General features: G+C 57.1%; 2 protein-coding genes and 1 long non-coding RNA gene across 8 annotated transcripts in view; 2 read left to right on the top strand and 1 right to left on the bottom strand.

Annotated features, from left to right (window-relative positions):
* LOC118887279 (MYCBP associated protein) overlaps positions 1-8,089 on the top strand; it is a 17,975-nt gene extending 9,886 nt beyond the window's left edge. For 2 of the 4 annotated variants that reach the window (XM_036838013.1, XM_036838011.1), the window contains exons 10-19: positions 374-485; positions 1,032-1,221; positions 1,677-1,864; positions 2,655-2,801; positions 3,279-3,695; positions 4,105-4,226; positions 4,984-5,099; positions 5,572-5,720; positions 5,901-6,071; positions 7,954-8,089. In XM_036838013.1, the coding sequence (XP_036693908.1) occupies positions 374-485; positions 1,032-1,221; positions 1,677-1,864; positions 2,655-2,801; positions 3,279-3,695; positions 4,105-4,226; positions 4,984-5,099; positions 5,572-5,720; positions 5,901-6,071; positions 7,954-8,055 (1,714 nt within the window). In that variant the 3' untranslated portion in view covers positions 8,056-8,089. Of the gene's footprint in view, positions 1-373; positions 486-1,031; positions 1,222-1,676; positions 1,865-2,654; positions 2,802-3,278; positions 3,696-4,104; positions 4,227-4,983; positions 5,100-5,571; positions 5,725-5,897; positions 6,072-7,953 lie in introns of those variants that run through there. The other 2 variants (XM_036838012.1, XM_036838014.1) reach the window with 2 other exon arrangements.
* LOC118887282 lies at positions 7,798-10,109 on the bottom strand. Its single transcript, XR_005017951.1, has 3 exons — positions 10,049-10,109; positions 9,301-9,392; positions 7,798-8,087 (listed from the first exon to the last, which is right to left on the bottom strand). It is a non-coding gene; the product is annotated as an uncharacterized LOC118887282 (long non-coding RNA).
* EPN3 (epsin 3) lies at positions 9,507-20,888 on the top strand. Of its 3 annotated transcripts, none has more exons than XM_036838016.1 (10): positions 9,507-9,743; positions 13,479-14,158; positions 15,134-15,252; positions 15,960-16,040; positions 16,253-16,378; positions 17,348-17,435; positions 17,908-18,177; positions 18,353-18,469; positions 18,600-18,830; positions 19,038-20,888. In XM_036838016.1, exons 2-10 carry the CDS (start codon positions 13,621-13,623, stop codon positions 19,364-19,366), a joined length of 1,899 nt encoding a protein of 632 aa, XP_036693911.1. In that variant the 5' UTR covers positions 9,507-9,743; positions 13,479-13,620; the 3' UTR covers positions 19,367-20,888. The 3 variants fall into 3 exon arrangements, with proteins under 3 accessions (XP_036693911.1, XP_036693910.1, XP_036693912.1); XM_036838015.1 differs by having other exon boundaries at positions 17,306-17,435; XM_036838017.1 differs by lacking the exon at positions 15,960-16,040 and having other exon boundaries at positions 19,038-19,619.

The raw sequence follows: 20,888 nt of genomic DNA, 5'->3' as shown, positions 1-20,888 counted from the left end.
TGCCTCCATCCCAGCCTCTCGCTAGTGGCTGTCACCCCCTCCTCTAGCCCATTCGAAGGAACACCTGTGCTCGCTTTACTATTGCCATCTGTTCTCTTCCAGCAACCAACTCCTAGTGGAGATTTCCTAGACATTCCTTTGCTCATAAATGGGGCCCCTCCAGACTCTCCCAGGGCTGAGTGGCTCTGCGTGAAGAGCCTCTTTATGTCCAAGAACCTCCCACTACAGGACCGGAGCAGGATGGAGCCGATGATGCTCCACTGGAGGGCAGAGCCGGGCACATCTCCAGATTTTCTGGCAGCCATTTCCGTGGGCTCCATGTGGCAAGACTGTGGCAGACTCTGGGAAAATAAGTCATTGCTTTTTCTTACAGAGACTTATTGGCCAATTACCCTGATGTGGTCCCTATGCCTATTCTTGGCCCTTCTCTGCTGTTCTGTGGGAAGCCAGCTTGCTGGATCCGAGGCAGTAACCCAGAGGACAAGGTAAAACTGCCTTCACCCTCACCCACCTGCTGGAAGGGCCTCCCTCGTGGGGCAGTCCCAGGGTGACTGTGGCAGTCACAAGGAGCCTGCACGGTCTCCTATTTGACTTTTTATCTGGTCATGCTTTCAGTATATGTCTGAAAATGGTAACAGCAATGCTAACTTGAGCCAGAATAAAGTCACAAGGCTGAAAAGAGAGTGTCACAAGGCCGAAAAGAGAGTGTCACAAGCCACCCAGTTTGTACCTAGTCCCAAACATGTAAATAAGCAGACCTTCTCCAACAGGTATGGCTTTAAGAAGGTTCTAAAATATTCTTCAGATGCTAAGGAGCAGAAATGTTTTTAAAAATCTGTTTTATCTCCTCTCCTTACTGCTGACGGCAGGGACAGCCACTTTTGGGGTATGATACCTATCTGTTTGAGAGTGGCCAGGCCCAGGAGACTTCCAGTGCCAAACCCGGAAAAGTCCCGGCAAACCAGGCTGAGTTGGTCACCCTAGGCCAGGACCTCCCACAGAGATATCTCTCACGCCTCTTCTCTCCCCAGAGACACGTTGGAATTGCTGTCCGCTTGACCTTTGAAACTCTAGAAGGGGAGAAAGCATCTTCAGAACTGACCGTGGTCAATAATGGCACAGTGGCCATTTGGTATGACTGGCGGCGGAGGTCCCAGCTGGACTCTTTCCAAGACCTGAAGAGGAATAGGATGCAGCGGTTTTACTTCAACAATCGGGAAGGTACCTGGGAGAAGCTGCCCCACTCACCCCTCCTGCAGCCAAAGTCTAGCTAATGCCCAGCCCCTGCAAGTGTGAGCCCCTCTTCCCGCCTGTCCCGCCCATCCTGGGAAGTGTGTTGTCTCCTAACTGTTCCTGGCAGCTGGGGGAACGGTGGAACGCTTGAGAACACAGGGGAGTGAGCCACCTGGGGGAAGCAGAACACAGCGGGGAGCAGAAGCATTCTAGATGTTCAGTTACCCATACGCACAGGCCTGAGGCTGGGACGACCACCTGCCCCTCTTGCCCGGGACATTCCCGGTTTTAGCACTGAAAGTCCCACATCCCAAGAAAGCCCTCAGTCCTGCGCAAGCTGGGACAGTTGGTCACCCTAACCAGGGCTTAGTTAGCTTTATACATGCAGGCTTGGGGCTCAGTGGCTTCTACTTGGTGAAAACCTCTTTCTCTGTCCCTCTCAGGTGTGATTCTGCCTGGAGAAACCAGAAACTTTACCTTCTTCTTTAAGTCTTTGAATGCTGGGATCTTCAGGGAGTGTTGGGAGTTTGGAACCCACCCCACCCTATTAGGAGGTGCTCTCCTGCAGGTCAATCTCCATGCAGTCTCCCTGACCCAGGACATTTTTAGGGATGAGAGGAAGTTATTGGAGGTAAGGGACCCAGGATCTTGGCCCCTGTGGACACTAGATAGGTTAACCTGGCACTGCCTGCAGGGATCTTGTCTCTCCCAGCCCGAGAGGTGAATTTTTCAAAAACACACTCTTGCTCAAAACACGCTGCTCGGGGCTTTGTGATATAAAAGATGGGCAGGCAGGCAAGAGAAGGGGTGGCTTTGAGCTTCACCATGCTCGGCCCCACTGCATTAGAAAGAAATGAGACTGGGCCTTAAGATGCAGACTGCATGGAAGTACTTATCTGAGTACAAACACAACGAATGACCCTCTGCAGCGGTACTGTATCTGTTCACTGTTGTCTGGTACTATCCAGTGGAATTGCATTTAGCTGGCATGACTTCAAAACCAGGCAAAACCAGAGAGAACAATTTAACTAGTGGGGCCGGCACCCAGGAGTGAGTATGAGGTGGGAACTGGGAATCTGCCGGCCCCAGTCCATCTCATAGCCTGGCCATCTGGTGCTGTGCTTTGTGGGATTCTGGAGAAAGCTGTGCTTTTTTATTCATCGTGGCCCCCAGACACAAGCCAGCTACTTCAGCTGGGGCTCAGCCCTTGGTGAACAAAGGTGATTTTGACAAATGTAATGTCTGCTTTACTTGCTGACTATAGGACCAGCCTTTCTCACAAGATGCCCCTCTACTATTTCTGTGACACTGACCATGTGGCCAAGCCACATTCTCAACAGGGCCCAAACCGTGCGGCCCCAAGGATGTAACATGGGTTTTGGAAGCCTGAGCTGCCGCTTATGCCACCTTCCCTTCCTCAGAACAAGCTGGCTTCCCACGAGGCAGTCACCGTCGTGGAGAGCATGCTACAGGAGCTGCTGAGGGGGATCCTGACCCCGGAGCGTGCACAGTCACCTGTGGACGCCTATCTCACCGAGGAGGACTTGTTCCACCATGGGAATCCTCGGGTACAGGCCCAGTGCGTGCCCTGGGAGAAAGTAATCGCAAACCCTTTGATGTGCCAGGACCTGTTCCTAGCATCTCCCATGAGTAACTCAGTTTCTCCGCAGCAGTCCTGTGAGATGGATACTATTTATATCCTCATTTTATATGGGAGAAACTGAGGTCCAGGGAGCTTAAGTCATTTGCCCAAGATAACTTAGCTAGTGTAAGTGGATGCTTGGTGATAACAGAGCTTCAAAAACGTCTTAATTCAAACTCAATCTTCCTCGGAAGCCCAAATGTATAAACAGCTTTACGTTGGAGATGCTTAGGTGGAAAGGGGAGTGGGGAGCCCCTCTGGGCCCAGCAGCTCCTGCCAGCCTCCTCTTGCCTCCGCCATCGGCGCTCTCGAGGGAACGGGGAGCTGGAGCAGGCTGGCTCGGGCTCTGGGTCCCCCATGTTGCAGCCTCCCCATCACGTGTCTTCCCTTGCCTCTGCTGCAGCTGCATTACCAGCACCAAGTGGTGCAAAACCTGCACAGACTGTGGTGCCAGTACACCATCCTGCCCCCCAAGGCTGAGGAGGCCAGGCCGGGCGAGGAGGAGCACCTCAGTCCCAGGGCCCAGGCTGCTGCGGCCCCGTCAGCCTACTGGGAGGAGGCCTCGATGAAGGTCGAGTCTTCTGCGCACCTTAAGAGCCCAGCGTTGGACCCCCGACCGCCCCGGCAGGAGAGTGAGGCCCTCAGGGACTCCCGAGATCCTGTTGGGTCCCAGAAGAGTGGTCCGGGCTCTCAGCGGAGGAGCATCATGGAGGAGATCCTGGTGGAGGGGAGCCCAGACCTGGAGAGTGTCAGGAGCTCCCAGGAGCTGGACGGCCTTCCCCCACCAGAGTGGAACCTCTGCCTGGAGGACTTCAGAAAGGTGCCTCCCCAGCCCTGGGGGTGTTGGTGGAGAAGGGCCCAGGCATAGACAGGTGCCAGTGCTTCTGACCTGAGCTGCCCCAGCAGCCCCTCCCACCCCCAGGGCCAGAGAAACAACTTTCTGAGGGCCCGGAGAAAGCAATCTCTTGGTCATCTCTCTTTATCTTGGGTGCCTAGGCCACTGTGGTGCAGGAGGGGCTCCTTCTCTGACCCTGGCAAACCTTGGAAAGGGGTTCATGGGTACAGATTTCTGAGGGAGGGCCCAGGCTCCCACAGAAGGCACCCAGACAGACTCTCCATGGTTGTATCCCCTCCTGGCCACCTGCCCTTACCACACCTGTTAGTAGAGGACACAGGAGCCCCTGGTGTCCTGGGCAGAACGGTTGCCCATGGTTCCTCTGACCGGCCAGGTAGTGATGGCACTCCCTGAGGAGAACCAGAGAGAAGATGCCCTAATCAGGCTCAACAAAGCGGCCCTGGAGCTGTGCCAGGAACCGCGGCCGTTGCAGTCCGACTTCCTGTACCAGATGTGGTAGGTACCGCCACCAGGAGAGCTGCTCCCATCCCTTCCCCTTTGCGGCGTGTGGCCAGGGGTTCTGGGCAAGCAGTCCCAGGACTCAAGGGGGCTGAGCTCTCTTTGAGATCAGGTTGCTGAAAGGTGCTGCACACACTCTATGGCCTGGCAGCTGCCGCAGCAGCCCCTACAGCTGCTCTCCCTATGCCAGCTGCCCTCTGGGGAGGAGTCACAGCAGAGTAAGCGCCTAGACCTTTTCCCCCTTCTTTCCTTGTTCCTTCTCACTGAGCGGAGGAATGCTCATTGAGAGCAGAGGAGATAGCAGAAGGCAGTGAGAAGAGGACCTATTCCATGAAAAGCCTCACTTGGTTGCCAGTCTTCCCATCGCCTGCTTGCAACTCGCTTGGATAGGCTTGGGGGGTCTTTTGCAAGGCCCTCAGAACACATCCCCAGGAGCCTTGTCCTGGAAATCTTTTGCAAGTCTAGCCCCTCCAGTGGGACTGGATCCAGTTCTAGCCATGGTTTCAAGATGGAGTTAGTTCAAGACTGATCTAACCTTATCCTTGGGCCACTTTTTCTTGGCTACCACCCGAGGGAAGCCAGATCCCCAACCCAGCACTTGCATGGGTGCCAGTGAGGGTGCTGGCTGGACAGAGGCATGGTGCTTCTGTGGCAGTTCCTGGCACCAGTGTCTTGAAAGGGAAGGACCAAGCCTCTACAGGTTCAAGGGCAAATGAGGGACGATGGCTTTTCTCCAATATATCTTGCTCTCTAGTTTGCAACTGTGGCGAGATGTGATTGACAGCCTGGTGAGCCATTCCCTGTGGCTGAGGGCTCTGCTGGGCCTGCCTGAGAAGGAGGCCGTCTACTTGCACACGCCAGAAGAGCAAGGTCAGACACTGTGCAGCCACACCTCCGCGTAGTCTTTCTCATCCCTCTGCCCGGGCGGCAGTGGCGCCTCAGCCATTTGTACGCTTCTGGTGGAACCTCTGTTAGGTTGGTCCATGGGGTAGGCCTCTTGCTACCTTTTTATCTGCTGCCAGAATTTGGGACCTAGAAACAACCTTAACAATCACCTTAGTTCAGTCCCCACGTTTTACAGGTGGAGTCCCAGAGAGGCAAGATGACTTGCCATCCCATATGTGGGGAAATGGTGGAGCTGGGACTAGAGCCTGGGCCTCTCACCCCTGCCCTACAGTCCTGTTCCACAGGTCATGCACCTGAAACAGGGCCTTGCTCCCAGTCTGTGGGGATTCTCTCAAATAGCTAGAGCACTGCTGGCCCAGGGCCCATTGCTCTCCCAGTTCCTGCCTGTGGGGGCAGCTAGGCCACAGGCCATTTGTCTTCCGTTCACCTCCCTCAGATCGAAAATCACCGCCTGTCACAGAAGTGAAGGTGACTTCCGGGAGAGTGGGGAAGGAGGACCGGAAAGGGCCATCTCAAGAAAAGAAGCAGTTGGGAATCAAAGACAAAGATGATAAAAAAGGAGCCAAGCTGCCACCTGGGAAAGAGGCAGGTAGCACGTCGTCTGGGCCTGGGGGCATGGGCTGGGGAAGGGATAGGAGGGGCTGCGGAAGGTGGGCAGTCACTCCAGCGTGATGCCCCTGCTCCCCGCTAAGCTGCTCTTGAGAAAGTCCTGGACCTCCCTCAGGAGCTACTGAAGGCTGGGCATGTCTCTGTCTCTCCAAGCAGGACCGTTTAAACAGCAAGAAGCACAAAGCAAAGGATGACAAGAAACCGATGAAATCTACAAGTCGGGACAGGCTTTCCTTGGAAGACCCTGCCCCTGACAGCATCATCCTGTCTCAGGAACCCATAGATCCCCTGGTCATGGAGAAATACACCCAGAGGCTGCATACTGAGGTGAGGGCAAGAGCCTGGCACTCAGCCCTCCCCTCACTCACACCTGCCCTGCATACCTTCCTCCACTCCCTGGCTCCCTCATTCATTCTGTTTATCCCACAAACCATAAGTGCCTACTGCACTGTGATGGAAGCAGAGCTGCCCTTGTGAAGGGCATCCTAGTGTTCAAGACAGACCTCATGAATAAGTAACACCTCTGGTATGTTAGGTGATGAGCACTATGGGAAAAAGAGAGAGACCAGGGCTGGGGGATGGGGAAGCCCCGGGTGGGGGTAGGTGGGCCTCATTGGAAGGTGACATCAAACAAAGAGTTGAAGGGAAGTGAAGTGTGGCCACGTTGACATCTAGGAAGAGTGCTGTGGGCAGAAGAGGGAGTGGGCCAGGAGGACAGAAGGGCAGAGGGTCCACCAAGAGGGAGCGGGTCATGTGGGGCTTTGTAGGCCATTGTGAGGACACAGTGTTTTGAATTGAGGAGTGATATGGTCCGACTCATGCTTTAGAAGATCACTCTGGCTGCCATTTTGAAATAGATTCTAGAGGGGACAGAGCAGAAGCCTTTTCCTTTCTGCTGCTCCCACTTCTTCTCTGTGTTAGGTGTGTCTTGGCAGATGTGTTCCTTGGGTGAGCACCATGTAGAGTGAATTTCCAGCAAGTGTAAGGGTTTTGAAACGCTGGAGAGACTTTATAAAATGTGTTCTTAAGCAGTAGGTCCTTAGGGATTCACCTTTGTGTTGTGTTCTGTTCTTTGTCATTGTTGTTGGTTTTGGAGGGGAGATCCACAAAGCCATGTTTGATGTGTCAAGGAGTCTAATGGCAATGCTTTGTCTTCCTCTGGTGTGGACAGCTGGGTAGCCGAGATTGTATTGTGCATTGCGCTAACATTCAGATCACATTTAATCAGAAGCTCCATTTGCTGTTGGTGACATGACTGAGATTTGTGGATTTCCATGGGGTCTAGAAAGTAATCATAGGGCTCTGAGGACCCGTGGGGTAGTCTCTTGCTTGGCTCTTTGAAATTAAGAATCAACTTGCTGAGGCTTGTGTGGTCCAGCTCCACCACAGGGTACAGTCTTGGAGACATTTCAGTACGTGGATCTGTGATCTTACTGGAAGGAAAGTTGGTCTCCAGGAGACCAGGGTAGAATTGGGTCACCCCAAGGGACTAAATGGGCACTGCTCCCTGGGCCTCCCTGGAATTGCCCCTTTAACCACTGTAGGCTCTGATGTCCCCATATGTCCAAGGGGCAGTGCAGGATTACCACCCCAGACTGGTTCAAAAAATAAAACTGGGACTTCCCTGGTGGCACAGTGGTTAAGAATCCACCTGCTAATGCAGGGGACACAGGTTCGATCCCTGGTCTGGGAAGATCCCACATGCCGCGAAGCAACTAAGCCCGTGTGCCACACTACTGAGCCTGCACTCTGCAGCCCGCGAGCCACAACTACTGAGCCCACGTGCCGCAACTACTGAAGCCCGCACGCTCTAGGGCCCGCATGCTGCAACTACTGAGCCCGTGTGCTGCACCTACTGAAGCCTGTGTGCCTAGAGCCCGTGCTCTGCAACAAGAGAAGCCACCACAACGAGAAGCCCATGCACTGCAACGAAGAGTAGCCCCTGCTTGCCGCAACTAGGGAAAGCCCACGTGCAGCAACGAAGACCCAATGCAGCAAAAAAAAAAAAAAAAAAAAAAAAATCTATTTGCAAAAACCGAAGTCCTACAGAAAGTTTAGTTTTATCTACACAACTTTAGTTGTCTCCCCGCTCCAGCTGTCCCTCTTGTGTAGATGTGTCCATCCATCTCGCAGCATGGGGGTTGCTCCCTTGTGCAGGTGCTTTCCAGAGAGTGAACCTTTGCCTGTGATGTTCATCCCATCCTTCCAGGTCTATGGGCTGCTGGATGCCCTGGTGACCGACCTGCTGGTCCTGGCTGATGAGCTCAGCCCCAAAGAGAATGTCAAGGAGCCTTTGCGTCTCTGCACCTGACTTGCATGCCTGAGCTGCCTTCTGGGAAACTGCTTAACAAACAAATCAATAAAGAACCTTTAGGTTCCTACCACTTCCCTTATGCCTCCATGTCTTGAATGTCAGATCTTGATGAAGTCAGCTCCTGGTCATCCCATGTCCCACCTGCCCTTGGATTCCCCTCCTCCCCATTCCTGGAGCCATCCAACAGGAGGAGAGAGAAACACAGCTGGGGAGGTGATGTGTGGGATGAGGAGTGGAAGAGCAAATTGGTAGCAGGACAAGGAATGAATCAGGTGACAGGATGGAGAGCATCACCCCTCGTAGGCCCTGCCTCTGGCCTTTGTTGACCCACACTTTTGGGGTCATCTTCCTGGAGCCAGGTCTTCCCAAAGTGTCATCACCAAGAATGACAAAGTATGTGACTAGGAGGAGAACTAGACACCATGGGACCTGGGTCCCTGAGGTCCTCACACTGCCACTGGGCCCAAGGGCCTCGTCCCAGTCCCTGAGGACCATGCTCCCACACCCTTAAACCCTAAAGGCCAGATCCCTTTGTCATCAGCCAGAGATTATTCTGGATTCTAGCCTGCTTATCCCCCTCCCCATGCCAAGCCACCTGGCCTCTTTGAGCCATTTTTTCTACCTTAAAAACAGCCTCTGGACTTTCTGCTCCCTCCCTTGCTCAGAGAAATATGAAGTGGATGAGAGATGACTCTTGCAAAGAAACATGCTGTCAGCTCAGGCTCAGCACCATAAATTCTTCTCTGTCAGTAATAATCATTCTGGGCCAGGCTTCCTGTGCAGAGTGGGCCCCAGGCTCCCAGAGTTTGAAGAACAACTTTGCTAACGGTGGGCTTATTGGCCTTAAATGCTGATGCAGCAGAAGGGAGAGGGGGAGACCTGAAGAGTGGCTACAGTCTCCTATCCACTTGGTTTTGCATTTGGTGCTTCTGATAAGGACCTCATGGGCCTCAAGCATCCTCCAGTTGAGACACGGGAGGAGGTTTGGAGAGAGCAGGGCACTCCGATCCGATCCCGTGTCAGAGACTCAGAGAGGGCGCTGTGCCTGAAGTCCTGATGCCCCCTTCAGAGTTGCCAAGGGGACCAGATGGAAACCCACACAAGGCAGTACTCCACCAAAGGACCAACCCCAGGGAATGGTGGTCTTGGCCCAGAGGAGGAATATAGGGGTGGGGTGGGTGTTGGAGCCTCCCCTCCCCACCCTTCATTTCCCCTGAGGAGGCAGAGGAAGGGTTAACTCACCGCAGAGTGGGAGTGAGTCACCAGCACTGGCTCCAGATCTGCACCTCCCGGGGACAGCCAGCAGGCAGGCCTCCCACCTCCGAAGGTGCTGCCTGCCTGGCCAGTAGGAAGGGGTTAACATGCCCTGCACTTCCTCCTGTGTCCTGTTACTGCTGAGGCAGACCTGCCTGGCCAGCTGAGCAACTTTCCTCCTGAGTGCTGCCTGGCGTCCAGAAGACAAGCAGGCAGGAGGCAGAGCAGCCGCCCATTCTGGGGACCCTGAGCCACCCTTCCGAGGGGTCTGTGCCTCCTGGGAGAGGGTGGGTCTCCAGGACGAGCGTCCGTGGTGGATGGCTCTGGGGGTACTCCCGAGGCTGTGCCATCCCCCTGCTGCGCAGGTTGGAGGGTCACTGCAGAGGCTGCTCGTGGTCCCAGGGCTGGGGCCAAGGGAGCCTGCACCAGAGGTAAGCTCCCATCATCAGCGGTGGTGCCTGGCATGAAAGGCTTGGGGCTTAGTCTCCCTTCCAGGTCCCCGGGAGAAGGACGAGGAGGGCAGGGTCACAGAGGAACCTGGAGGCATCTTGCCTGCCGCCCCTCCTTCCCTACAGCCCCCAAGAACGGGGCCTCCTGGGGCTCGCTCCCCATCCTTGGGACTAGCATCTTTGGTGGCATTCCGCACAGACTCCTGCCCACTCCTCCTCAGCCCCTGTTGCACCTCTAGCCTCAGGACAGCCCCCACCCAACTCCAGTGCCCCCAAGACACATCTACCTTTGGGCTGACTTAAGCTTAGAGCTAGGGCTCACTCCTCTTGTCCCTCCTGCAGCAAGAGTTAGGGCACTGCCACTCCCCCCACTGCCCGAGCTGGACCTGATTGGGGGGAAGGGCCTGGCACTAGAGCCGCCTTAGCAGAGGATGGGAGGGGTGCGGGCCCATGGGGGCACACACAGTCTCTGGGTAAGAGGAGTGCGGGCCCATGGGGGCACACACAGTCTCTGGGTAAGAGGGGGGCGGGCCCATGGGGGCACACACAGTCTCTGGGTAAGAGGGGTGCGGGCCCGTGGGGGACACCCAGTCTCTGGGTAAGAGGGGTGCGGGCCCGTGGGGGCGCACACAGTCTCTGGGTAAGAGGGGTGCGGGCCCGTGGGGGCGCACACAGTCTCTGGGTAAGAGGGGTGCGGGCCCGTGGGGGACACCCAGTCTCTGGGTAAGAGGGGTGCGGGCCCATGGGGGCGCACACAGTCTCTGGGTAAGAGGGGTGCGGGCCCGTGGGGGACACCCAGTCTCTGGGTAAGAGGGGTGCGGGCCCGTGGGGGCGCACACAGTCTCTGGGTAAGAGGGGTGCGGGCCCATGGGGGCGCACACAGTCTCTGGGTAAGAGGGGTGCGGGCCCATGGGGCCGCACACAGTCTCTGGGTAAGAGGGGTGCGGGCCTATGGGGGCGCACACAGTCTCTGGGTAAGAGGGGTGCGGGCCCATGGGGCACACACAGTCTCTGGGTAAGAGGGGTGCGGGCCTATGGGGGCGCACACAGTCTCTGGGTAAGAGGGGTGCGGGCCCATGGGGCACACACAGTCTCTGGGTAAGAGGGGTGCAGGCCCGTGGGGGCACACACAGTCTCTGGGTAAGAGGGGTGCGGGCCCGTCGGGGCGCACACAGTCTCTGGGTAAGAGGGGTGCGGGCCCGTGGGGGGTAAACTCATGCACATGACTCAGCATGTCTGGGCTCCTCCCATCTCCCTGAATCCGCACTCTGGGAACACCATCTGCTTCCTTAGTCCTGACAGATCCGCCAGTGCTGTGGGCCCTGAGAATAGCAGGCTCCCGTGCCTTGTGAAGTTCTTCTTGGTACCCCGTACACAGGAGAGAGCTGATGCTCTTGCCCCCGGGGCCTGCCCCGCCCCATCCCCCAGCCCGTACCCTCCTGCCTCCCGCCTCCCCCACCCTCTCCCCATCTCTGAATTGGCCTCTCGGCCTGGCCTTCTCAGTGTCCTTCCCTCCAGCTGACAGGGTCTGGCTCAAGGTCACTGCAGTAATTCCATACCCGGCTGCCCAGCTGCCGCTGCTGCCACTGCCACCTTATCGGCTGCTGGGTTTCTGTTTCACTCCCTTTTATTTCTGGGCATATTGTGTTCGATAAAACCCTTTGCTTGTAACACCGCTGGCAGCTCTCCCGGCCACCCCCTCCCGTGTTCCTTCCTCTCCTTCTCCCTCCCCTCGGTGCTCCCTTGGCCTTACCCTGCCCTCTCTTCCTCCCCACCTTGTCCCCTTACACTTCAGTGGGGGCGGGGCCTCCCGGTGTCTCTGACCCCTCCCTTCCCTCAGCTCAGTCAGAGGTGTGTGGAGAAACCTCCTCCATTTCCAGCTTCTAGGAGAAAGTTCAAGCAGAGCCTCAGGGCCCACACTGAGGGCCCCCTTCCACTATGCCAGGCCTGTCAGGAGGGCCAGGGCGGCCCTGGTAGGGCTCCTGCTGGAGTCAGGATGCCTGACTGGTTCTGCTGGTTTCAGTGGCCAGTCCTGGGAAGGGCTTGCGCTCGGTGGGCTCTAGGGCACCATTATTTCTCACCTTGACTCTTGCCACCCGCCAGCCCACAGGCTGGGGAGGTAAAGACAGGTCTGAGTCACTAGTGATGGGGAGGGCAGGCGTTAAACAAGTGTTGGCTGTGGCATCCCACAGAAGGCCCACCACTGCTGGGACAGAAAGGCAGCAGAGGGAAGGTAAGCCCGCTTTCAGCCAGCACTCTCCATCTCGTCTGTGCCCCCACAAGGTCCTACCCTCTGGGTCCAAGCTCTCCCAGGCACGAGGGCCCTGATGAAAACTGCCAAGGCTTTGAACTGAGCCCAGGTTAGCAGGGCTGGCTGGAGGGGGAGTTGAGATGGCGGGCAGGGGTCGACAGGCTCCTTCTGACTCCTGCTGAGTCCTAGGGCAGAGCTCCATCATTGGTGTTGCGGGGGTGGTTTGGGTGGAGGCCAGGTCCAGCTAGTGAGTGTGTGTGTGTGTGTGTGTGTCTCCACACCAGAGGAATGGTGGTGGCAGGGGGATTTGGGTTTTGGTTTCTGGTAGGGCCCTGGGAGAACCTTTCTCTGTCTTGGGCCTGGGTTTGCTTTTAGCGGATGGCCTGGTCTTGAGGCTGTGGGGAGGGCAGTGGGCTGGCCCTAATCTTCCCTCAGCTGGGAGATCAGAGGTCTACCACGTGCCCAGGGCCTTGGGGGTTTGGGGAGCCCAGGCTGGCCTTGCCCTCAGGGAGTTTTCATTCTGGCTGAGAAGGTGGGACTGAGGCAATAAAGCAATCAGATGAATGAATTGGATTTGTATTCTGGACACCTAGGGGTTAGTCCCAGCTCTGCCACCTACATGCTGTGTGACTGTGGGCACGCCATACCCCTCTCTGGCCTCAGTGCTCTGGTGTGTACAATGGGTCCTCTTTGGGAGGCAGCCTCCCCCAGATGCTCCTTCCTTGTCTTGCTGCCTCACTCCTCCTCACTCTTGGCTTCGAATCTCGGATCAGCTCAGCCATCACCTCCTCTGGGAAGGCGCTCCTGATTTCCCTAGCTTGGGTACTCCTGTGCTCCTCTACACCCCCATGCTGGCCTGTGAGTGCCTGTACCCTCTCAAGGGGATGTGTGGCTTGTACAAGGGGGCCAAGGCTTGTACTCCATGCTTGCCACAGTGTCTGGCTCAGAGAAGTCCCCAGGAAACTGGTGTTGAATGAATCAAGCTACAAAAATTAACAGTATAAGAAGAGAGCAAAGTGAGGATGGAGAAGCTGGAAAGGATAGGTCTTAAGGCAGAAACAGAGGTAGTGAAGTAGGAGCAAGACAAGTAGGCATTCCTGGGGGGTCACTTTCGTGTCCCTAACTAAGAGCAAAGACTGTGGAGCATGTCTGCCTGGGTTAATCCTGGTTCCGCATTCACCAGCTCTGTGATCTTGGACAAGTCGTTTAATCTTTCTCTCAAACTCTCCCCATCTTCGAACGGAGGTAATAATAATAATGTCTTTGTAGGTGTGATTGTAAAGATTAATGAGCATGCAAAGTTAGAAGTACCTGCTGAATAATAAGTAAAATAAGAAAAATAAAAATAAGTGCCTGCCGAAGGCTGTTCCTGGCAGCAGGGACACCCTGGCCAGGGCTTTAGTCGCTGGCTGAGTGGCCAGCAAGGTGGCCCATTGCCCCTAAGTTCCAGGCCCTCTCTTCCTCAGACCCATGTGGAAGCCAAGGACACAGCCGCCCTGCTGAGAGCACGGCGGCCCACCCTTGGAGACCGTGACCTCTCGACGGTGGCCCTCCTCGGCCCTCCACCTTCGGCTAGGGCGGGGGCCGCCCATCTCCAAGTCCCCAGCCATGACGACATCAGCGCTGCGGCGCCAGGTGAAGAACATCGTGCACAACTACTCGGAAGCGGAGATCAAGGTGCGCGAGGCCACTAGCAATGACCCGTGGGGCCCGCCCAGCTCGCTCATGTCGGAGATTGCCGATCTGACCTTCAACACGGTGGCCTTTGCCGAGGTCATGGGCATGCTGTGGCGGCGGCTCAATGACAGTGGCAAGAACTGGCGGCACGTGTACAAGGCGCTGACGCTGCTGGACTACCTGCTCAAGACAGGTTCCGAGCGGGTGGCCCACCAGTGCCGGGAGAACCTCTACACCATCCAGACGCTCAAGGACTTCCAGTACATCGACCGCGATGGCAAGGACCAGGGTGTCAACGTGCGCGAGAAGGTCAAGCAGGTGATGGCCCTGCTCAAGGATGAGGAGCGCCTCCGGCAGGAGCGGACCCACGCCCTCAAGACCAAGGAGCGCATGGCGTTGGAGGGCACGGGCATCGGCAGCGGGCAGCTGGGCTTCAGCCGTGCCCGCGGTTCCCCGTCCTCCTACAACTGTGAGTGAGCCCAGGGCGTGGCTGGGGACAGGGAGGCAGCCCGAGTTCTGACCCTGGCTCTGTGACCCCAGCTGTGGATAAGAATCCCCACCTTAGAGGGATGTCTGAGGATTCCGTGAGATAAAGAGGGCGACATGCGAGGCCCAAGGCCCGCACATAGTAGGTGCCCGACAAGTAGGTGCGAACAATGATGTTATTATAGGTTTGTTATTGTTAATTCGCTGTCTGGTAGGGGCGTGGTGGCGGAAGCATAGGCTCTGGAGTAGCAGTCCTTATTCTGCCCCTTCCAAGCCATGTGATCTAGACAACCAGCTCTCTGGACCTCAGTTTCCTCGTCTGTAAAGTAGGCATAATCTTATTTGCCTCAGTTGTCCAATTTGAGAATTAAATGAGACCTCGGCCCTGTGCACAGACACACAGCACGTGGTGCTGCTCAGCGGCATTCTCCTTGATCCCCCCAACTCGAGGGCACTGCCCTTGAAAATGGGGGCGGCTGCAGAGCATTCTCAACTCTCCTACTCTCGAAGGGAGGCACTTTCCTGATCTGAGGGGCACTCAGGATGGCCCTCCTTGACAGTATGCTGAGAGCTTGGAGAGCTGTGACCTTGACTGACTGGAACCTCTCACCCTCCCACTGCACTTGACCCCAAGCTGGATGGGGCGCAGCTGTAAGAGTCCAGGAACTTGAGTCAGGGGACCTGGGTTCAAGTCTTGCTGCAGGACCCTAGCCAGGCACCCCTCAGAGCTGTTGCGAGTCTGTAAAGGAGGGATTGGACTCTTTTATCGGGGTGGAATGGAGACCTTACAGAAAGTGCCAAGCACACTGCCTGGTCCTCCGGGGCCCACGACTGCCAGTTGTTCCCTTCCCCCTCAGTTTCCCTCTCTGAGCCTTAGCTTCCTGGCAAGAGGGGGGCGGGGGAGCCTGTGGGTACCTGTGCGGTTACGGAAGCCACGACGGATGGTTGGTCGTTGCAGCCTCCTCCTCATCCCCCCGCTACACCTCCGACCTAGAGCAGGCCCGGCCCCAGACGTCAGGAGAAGAGGAGCTGCAGCTGCAGCTGGCCCTGGCCATGAGCCGCGAGGAGGCTGAGAAGGTAAGGCCCCTCCTGGGGCAGCTGGGGGGCGGAGGGGACGGGAGGAGGGATGGGTGCCTGCATGCCCCGCACCTCTGATTCTCAGGCTCCCCTACTCTGGTCCCCAAAGCCCTAGTCCTGCTCCCAAGGACAGCACAGCGCCTGTGTGCCTTGGGTTGGGTTACTGGGATTGGGGTCTGACTCCCCACCCCCAGTCCTCTCTAGCTGGGCCTGGAAGGGGTAGTGTGTGTGTGGTAGGTGGGCAGTACTGTTTGTCTCACGGGGCTGCTATCGCCTCATGGAGGGGAAGGGGTGAGTGTGCTGACAGACACCTTCCTTGGAGACACAGAAATATGCTGCCCCCCCATCAGCTGTCCTTATGGGGGGCCCCTGCCACAGCCTCCCCGATAGCCTCCTCTCTGCCATCGCCTCTGTGGATCCAGGCAGACCTGGCAGGACACAGCTGGCCTCGCACAGCAGGGCTTGGAGAGCACTCAGGGGACCCAGAAGAGAAGCATGAATCTTCTTGATTTTTAAACTGCATCTCAGATCCAGATCCGGGCAGGGAGAAGACCACACCCATACTGCTGTCTGGGGGCAGGCTGCCCACACCCACTCAGGGCGGGCATTTCTCTCTCCACTGCCCTTACCGGCACAGGGCGATGCTGCCCCTCGGCCCAGGAGTGGGCGCGCTGGGCCAAGTTCACCCCTCTCTTCCTCCCTCGCAGCCGGTCCCCCCAGCCTCCCACAGGGACGAGGACCTGCAGCTGCAGCTGGCCCTGCACCTGAGCCGGCAGGAGCAGGAGAAGGTAGTGGCCAAGCCTCCTGTGCTGGTGCTGGTGCTGGTGCTGGTGGAGGTGCTACGCGGGCACTAACCAGGCTCTTCCCCCTCCCCGTGGTGGTCCTGCTGCCCCTGACCTCTCGGCGCCCCCCCACCCTACACTCTTCTTGACTCCAGCCAAGGTCCCCTCAAGTCCAGCCTGGGCTGCTCATGCTCTCCTCACTCCTGTGCCTTCTGCAGGAGGTGAGGTCCTGGCGGGGAGATGACTCCCCTGTGGCCAATGGTGCTGGGGCCGGACCCCACCGCCGTCGGGACAGAGAGCCCGAAAGAGAAGAGACAGAGGATGAGAAGCTGAAAACCAGCCAGGTAGAGGGGACTGGGGGCTGTGGGCTGGCAGAGCCTGGGAAATGAGTCGCGTTAAATATCTGTAAACAGTGTAGAACAGTGCTTGGTATCTAGTAAGCACTAAGTAGTGTTAATTCAATGAAAATAGGAGTGGAGGGGGTTTAGCAGACCCAAGTCCCGTCATGCATGGGCTGATGACTGAACTGGTGGCAAAGTGGGATGCAAAGAATCCTGACCTGAGATTCCTGGATTGGGATTCTGGATTTGCTGCCACTTACTTTATGACTTGGCCTCATTGTCATTGTCTTGGCCTCAGTTTCCTCCTCCGTACAGTGGGCTTGTTGGACAGTTCTGGCTCTGACATTCTAGGATCATATGATACTATGGATCAAGACTGGGGGTGGCCTCAGGCATATGGTGCTGAAAACATCTTGGGCTCATACACACACTTTCCAAGAGGCAGGAGTGGGTAGCTGTTGGTAGCAAGGCGACCTTCCAAAGCCGTCCATGCTATCCCTGGGTTGTCTCTGTACCCTTTCCGCCAATGTTCACTGTGGCCAATTTTTCTTGGACACTGACTTACAGAAGTAGGCTCATCATAAAATGTGTCTTACCACTGATGGGCTGAGGGGCAGGACAGCTGAGGAAAGGGTCGGGCAGGCCTGCCTTCTATCCCAGCTCTGCCTCTCCCTGGCTATGTGGCTTTATGCAATTTGATTCCCCTCTCTGGGCTACAGCTGGCACATCTGTAAAATGGGCACTCCACCATCTTCCCTACCCACAGCACAGGTTGTTATGAAGATCAGACACTAAACAGATGAGGAAACATTTTATAAACTGGAAAGCACTGTGCAGAGGCGAGGAACCATTAATAGATGTTTGTGGAATGAATAAAGGAGAGAATGAGCTGGAGCGAGGATGACAGGTCAGGGCCCGCCCTTCCTCCAGGTCCCACCCTCTCCTGAGCATGGTTGCCTCTGCCCCCAACAGTCCTCCATCCTGGACTTGGTGGACATCTTCGCACCAGCCCCGGCCCTGCCCTCCACACACTGTTCTGCGGACCCATGGGACATCCCAGGTGGGCATGCAGGGCTGCAAGGGGCTCCCAGGCTGGCCCCAGAGAGCCCCTTCCTTCCCAGCCACTTGCTGGCATCGCCTCCCCGCAGCTGAGGGCCACTGGGCAAGCACTGCACCTCTCTGAGCCTCAGTTTCCTCTGTGTCTTGGGGTTGTAGTGAGGGAGGGGGCATATCTGAGGAACTCAGCTCATGGGAAACTCAGAAACGTTCTCTTGTTGCTTCTGGTCACCCTGGGTTTCCTGGCCCAGCCTGTCCCTGACTGGGAATGTGGCCTGAGCTGCCTATGCCTGGGGGGTCCAGAATCCTGGAATAACTTGCTGAATATGGGCTCCAGCTTGCTGGGTAGTCCTGAGTCAGCATCCCATCTGTGAAATGGGTCCCTTGGCCTCCCAAATTGGTCTGGGTAACTGGGAAGGCCCTGGACTGGGGGTTTGAGTGGGCCTGGGGTCACATCTGTGCTGTCCCCATTTCAGGTCTCAGGCCCAACACAGAGCCCAGTGGCTCGTCCTGGGGGCCTTCGGCAGACCCCTGGTCTCCAGTCCGCTCAGGAAGCATCCTGTCCCAAAGCCAACCCTGGAACTTGCCCCCTATGTTCTCCTCCTCTGAGCCCTGGGGCCGGACCCCAGCGCCACCTGCTGGACCACCCCCCACAGACTCCTGGGCACAGACCTCCCCCCACCACAAACTCCCCAACACTGGGGCCGAGCCCTGGGGGGCCTCGGTGGAGACCTCCAACACACCTGGTAAGTGGAGGGCCAGGGGGTGTGGGTGAGGGGCTGGAGGACTGCTCGGTCCCCTTCCCTCCAGTGCCAAGGGGCAAGAGATCCTGTGTTAAGAGGGCAGCTTGTCTGGAAAGGGATCAGCCCAGTGCCTGCCCTTTTGCCAACCCATCTCATCTCCCTTTTCCTCCTTGGCTAGTGCTAGATGGTACCTCGACCTTTGACCCATTCGCCAAGCCTCCAGTATCCACAGAGACCAAGGAGGGGCTAGAGTGTGCCCAGGCCCTGCCCTCTGGGAAGCCCAGCAGTCCTGTGGGTAAGCAGGAGTCAGGGAATGTGCAGCTCTGGGGAAAGAGGGGCCCACCCAGAGCTGGCCTCTGCCTTCTTCCCCTCACAGAGAGACCACTCACTCTCCCTACCAGTGAGCTCTATCATTTCTATTCCAGAGCTGGACCTGTTTGGAGACCTCGACCCCAGTTCTAAGCAAAATGGCACAAAGGAGCCAGATGCCTTTGACCTGGATGTGCTGGGGGAAGCACTAACCCAGCCCAGCAAGGACACCCCAGCGCGCCGGACCCCTGAGTCCTTCCTGGGCCCCTCGGCCTCCTCCTTGGTCAACCTTGACTCATTAGTCAAGGCGCCCCAGGCGGCAAAGACCCGGAACCCCTTCCTAACAGGTAGGACACCACCTCGTCCCTGCTGGGTCTCAACACTGGAGTCCCCTGCTCTCTCTCCGTCTCTTCCTTCAGAGCCCAGACCCTGCCCTAAAATCTTAGCTCTTCCGTATTTCTAAGACCCCAGATCTTGCCACCTTGCCCCTTCCCCACTTAGGGCTCTGTGCCCCTGGCCCGCTCCAAGTCCCCCAACCCAATCTCGTTCCGCAGGTTTCAGCACTCCATCCCCCACCAACCCGTTCGGCGGGGGCGACCAGGGCAGGCCGACCCTGAACCAGATGCGCACCGGGTCGCCGGCGCTGGGCCTGGCGGCCGGTGGGCCGGTCGGCGGCTCCATGACCTACAGCGCCTCCCTGCCCCTCCCGCTTAGCAGCGTGCCGGCCGGCGTGACCCTCCCCGCCTCGGTCAGCGTCTTCCCCCAAGCCCGCCCCTTCACGCCGCCGTCCCCCGGGAGCCTGCCGCAGCCACTGCTGCCCACCTCAGGCTCCGCCGGGCTGCTCAACCAACCCCCGCAGGCCAGCACCAACCCTTTTCTCTGAGCAACACCCCCGCCTCGGGCGGGCCGGCGCGTGCGCCCCGCCCCGCGTTGACGGCGCTGGGCCTCGCCCCCTGACGTAAGCGGGGTGGGGCTGCCACGCCAGGACCCACCCCGGGAAGGAAGGAAGGTTGAGACTCCGCCCCGAGGCCCGCGCAGGTGCTGCTCGTCGGCCTCCGCAGACTGTTTGCAGCTACTGGAAATGGAGACTGACGACTTCAGTGGGGCCAAGACCACGCCTCGTAATAAAGAATGGAGCCCGCGTCCTTAGGTCTCACCAAGTGGACTTTTTGCCGGGCGTGGCGGCCAGGCCCGGACCCCAGCACGAATCACCGGCTGCCGTGGGAACGACTGCTCCACAATGTGGGGCACAAAAATGCTCCCACTTCCTGTACAGCACCCTCAGCCTGGCACCTTCGCTTCCACATGCTCCCCAGACTCTCATTCATTCAACCCTTTATCACACATCGGCGCGGGGGATGATCTAATAGCAAGGGACAATAGACAGTTGTTCCCTTGCGCACTCGTTATGTGCTAAGCACTTTAGACAGATTATTTCATTTAATCCTTGCATCAATGTTCTGAGGTAGATAATATTACTCCCACTGAGGAATGGCTACATAATTTGTGCAAAATGAAAACGTGGGGCCCCTTGTTCAAAATTGGGTTAAGATTATCAAAACGGGAGCAGCAGAGCATTAGATCAAGTGCAAAGCCCTTGGCCCTGCTCCCTCTTTATAGGTGAGGCTCAGAGAGGTTAAGTGGCATGCTCAAAGTCACAAAGCTAGCAGAGTGGGGCTGCGATTCAGAGTCAGGGGATCTGGCTCCACAGCTCTGAGCTCCCACCCTGGGCCCCAGATTTAATTCACAAGTACTGACTGGCTGCTGTGGACAGAGTGCTAGGCTCGTCTGGGAGGGATTCAAGAATTGCTAAGCCCGCAGCCTCCAGGAGCTCAGAACTCACTGGGGCAGGCAAGCCAGATCCAAGAGCCCCCACGATCCTTTGTTTTACTGAATCACTTACATCTGGCTCTTACTCCTCTCGTCTTTTCACCGGGACTGGCAAGAAACTCAATTTCAGCCATGATCCCTCCTGGGGGGGCTTGTGTGGGGTCTGAGAAACCAAGGGGAGGAGCAGGGCCTGGTACCTCATTCTGAGGGCCACCATGGTGACCCTCACTTCTCTTCTACTCAATGCTCTCCAACCACTGGGCACTGATGTGTCTTCTGTGCTCAGGGTCTGGCTCTGCAGGCAGCAGGCCAAAGGCCTGGGGTAAAATGGCCTTCCATGGGCCAGAAACACGAAAGTTGGTGGGGCAGAACACAGTGCTGGTCTCCTTCCTAAGGTGGGGGTGGGGAAAGAAGCTGCTTTGTTTTTTTGGAGGGAGTCAGTCCTACTGTACCTGTTACAGGCAGAGTGGACAAGAGCATCTACTTAGGAGTCAGACTGACAGCATTCAAAACTGCTCTAAGGTTTGCACTTAATAATCACTTGGTAATAAGTGGTTATGCTCCCTGACCTTGAG

Source organism: Balaenoptera musculus, chromosome 20, assembly GCF_009873245.2.
Source record: "Balaenoptera musculus isolate JJ_BM4_2016_0621 chromosome 20, mBalMus1.pri.v3, whole genome shotgun sequence".
Classification (NCBI taxonomy): Eukaryota; Metazoa; Chordata; class Mammalia; order Artiodactyla; family Balaenopteridae; genus Balaenoptera; species Balaenoptera musculus.
Note: the sequence above shows the minus strand (reverse complement) of the source record. Positions and strands in the feature narration are given on the sequence as shown.

Bases quoted from the DNA above. Each gene is read 5' to 3' on its own strand.
- EPN3 (XM_036838015.1), top strand. From the start codon at position 13,621: ATGACGACATCAGCGCTGCGGCGCCAGGTGAAGAACATCGTGCACAAC. The intron at 14,159-15,133 runs GTGAGTGAGCCC...TGGTCGTTGCAG, and splicing joins TTCCCCGTCCTCCTACAACT to CCTCCTCCTCATCCCCCCGC. The intron at 16,041-16,252 runs GTAGTGGCCAAG...TGCCTTCTGCAG, and splicing joins GCCGGCAGGAGCAGGAGAAG to GAGGTGAGGTCCTGGCGGGG.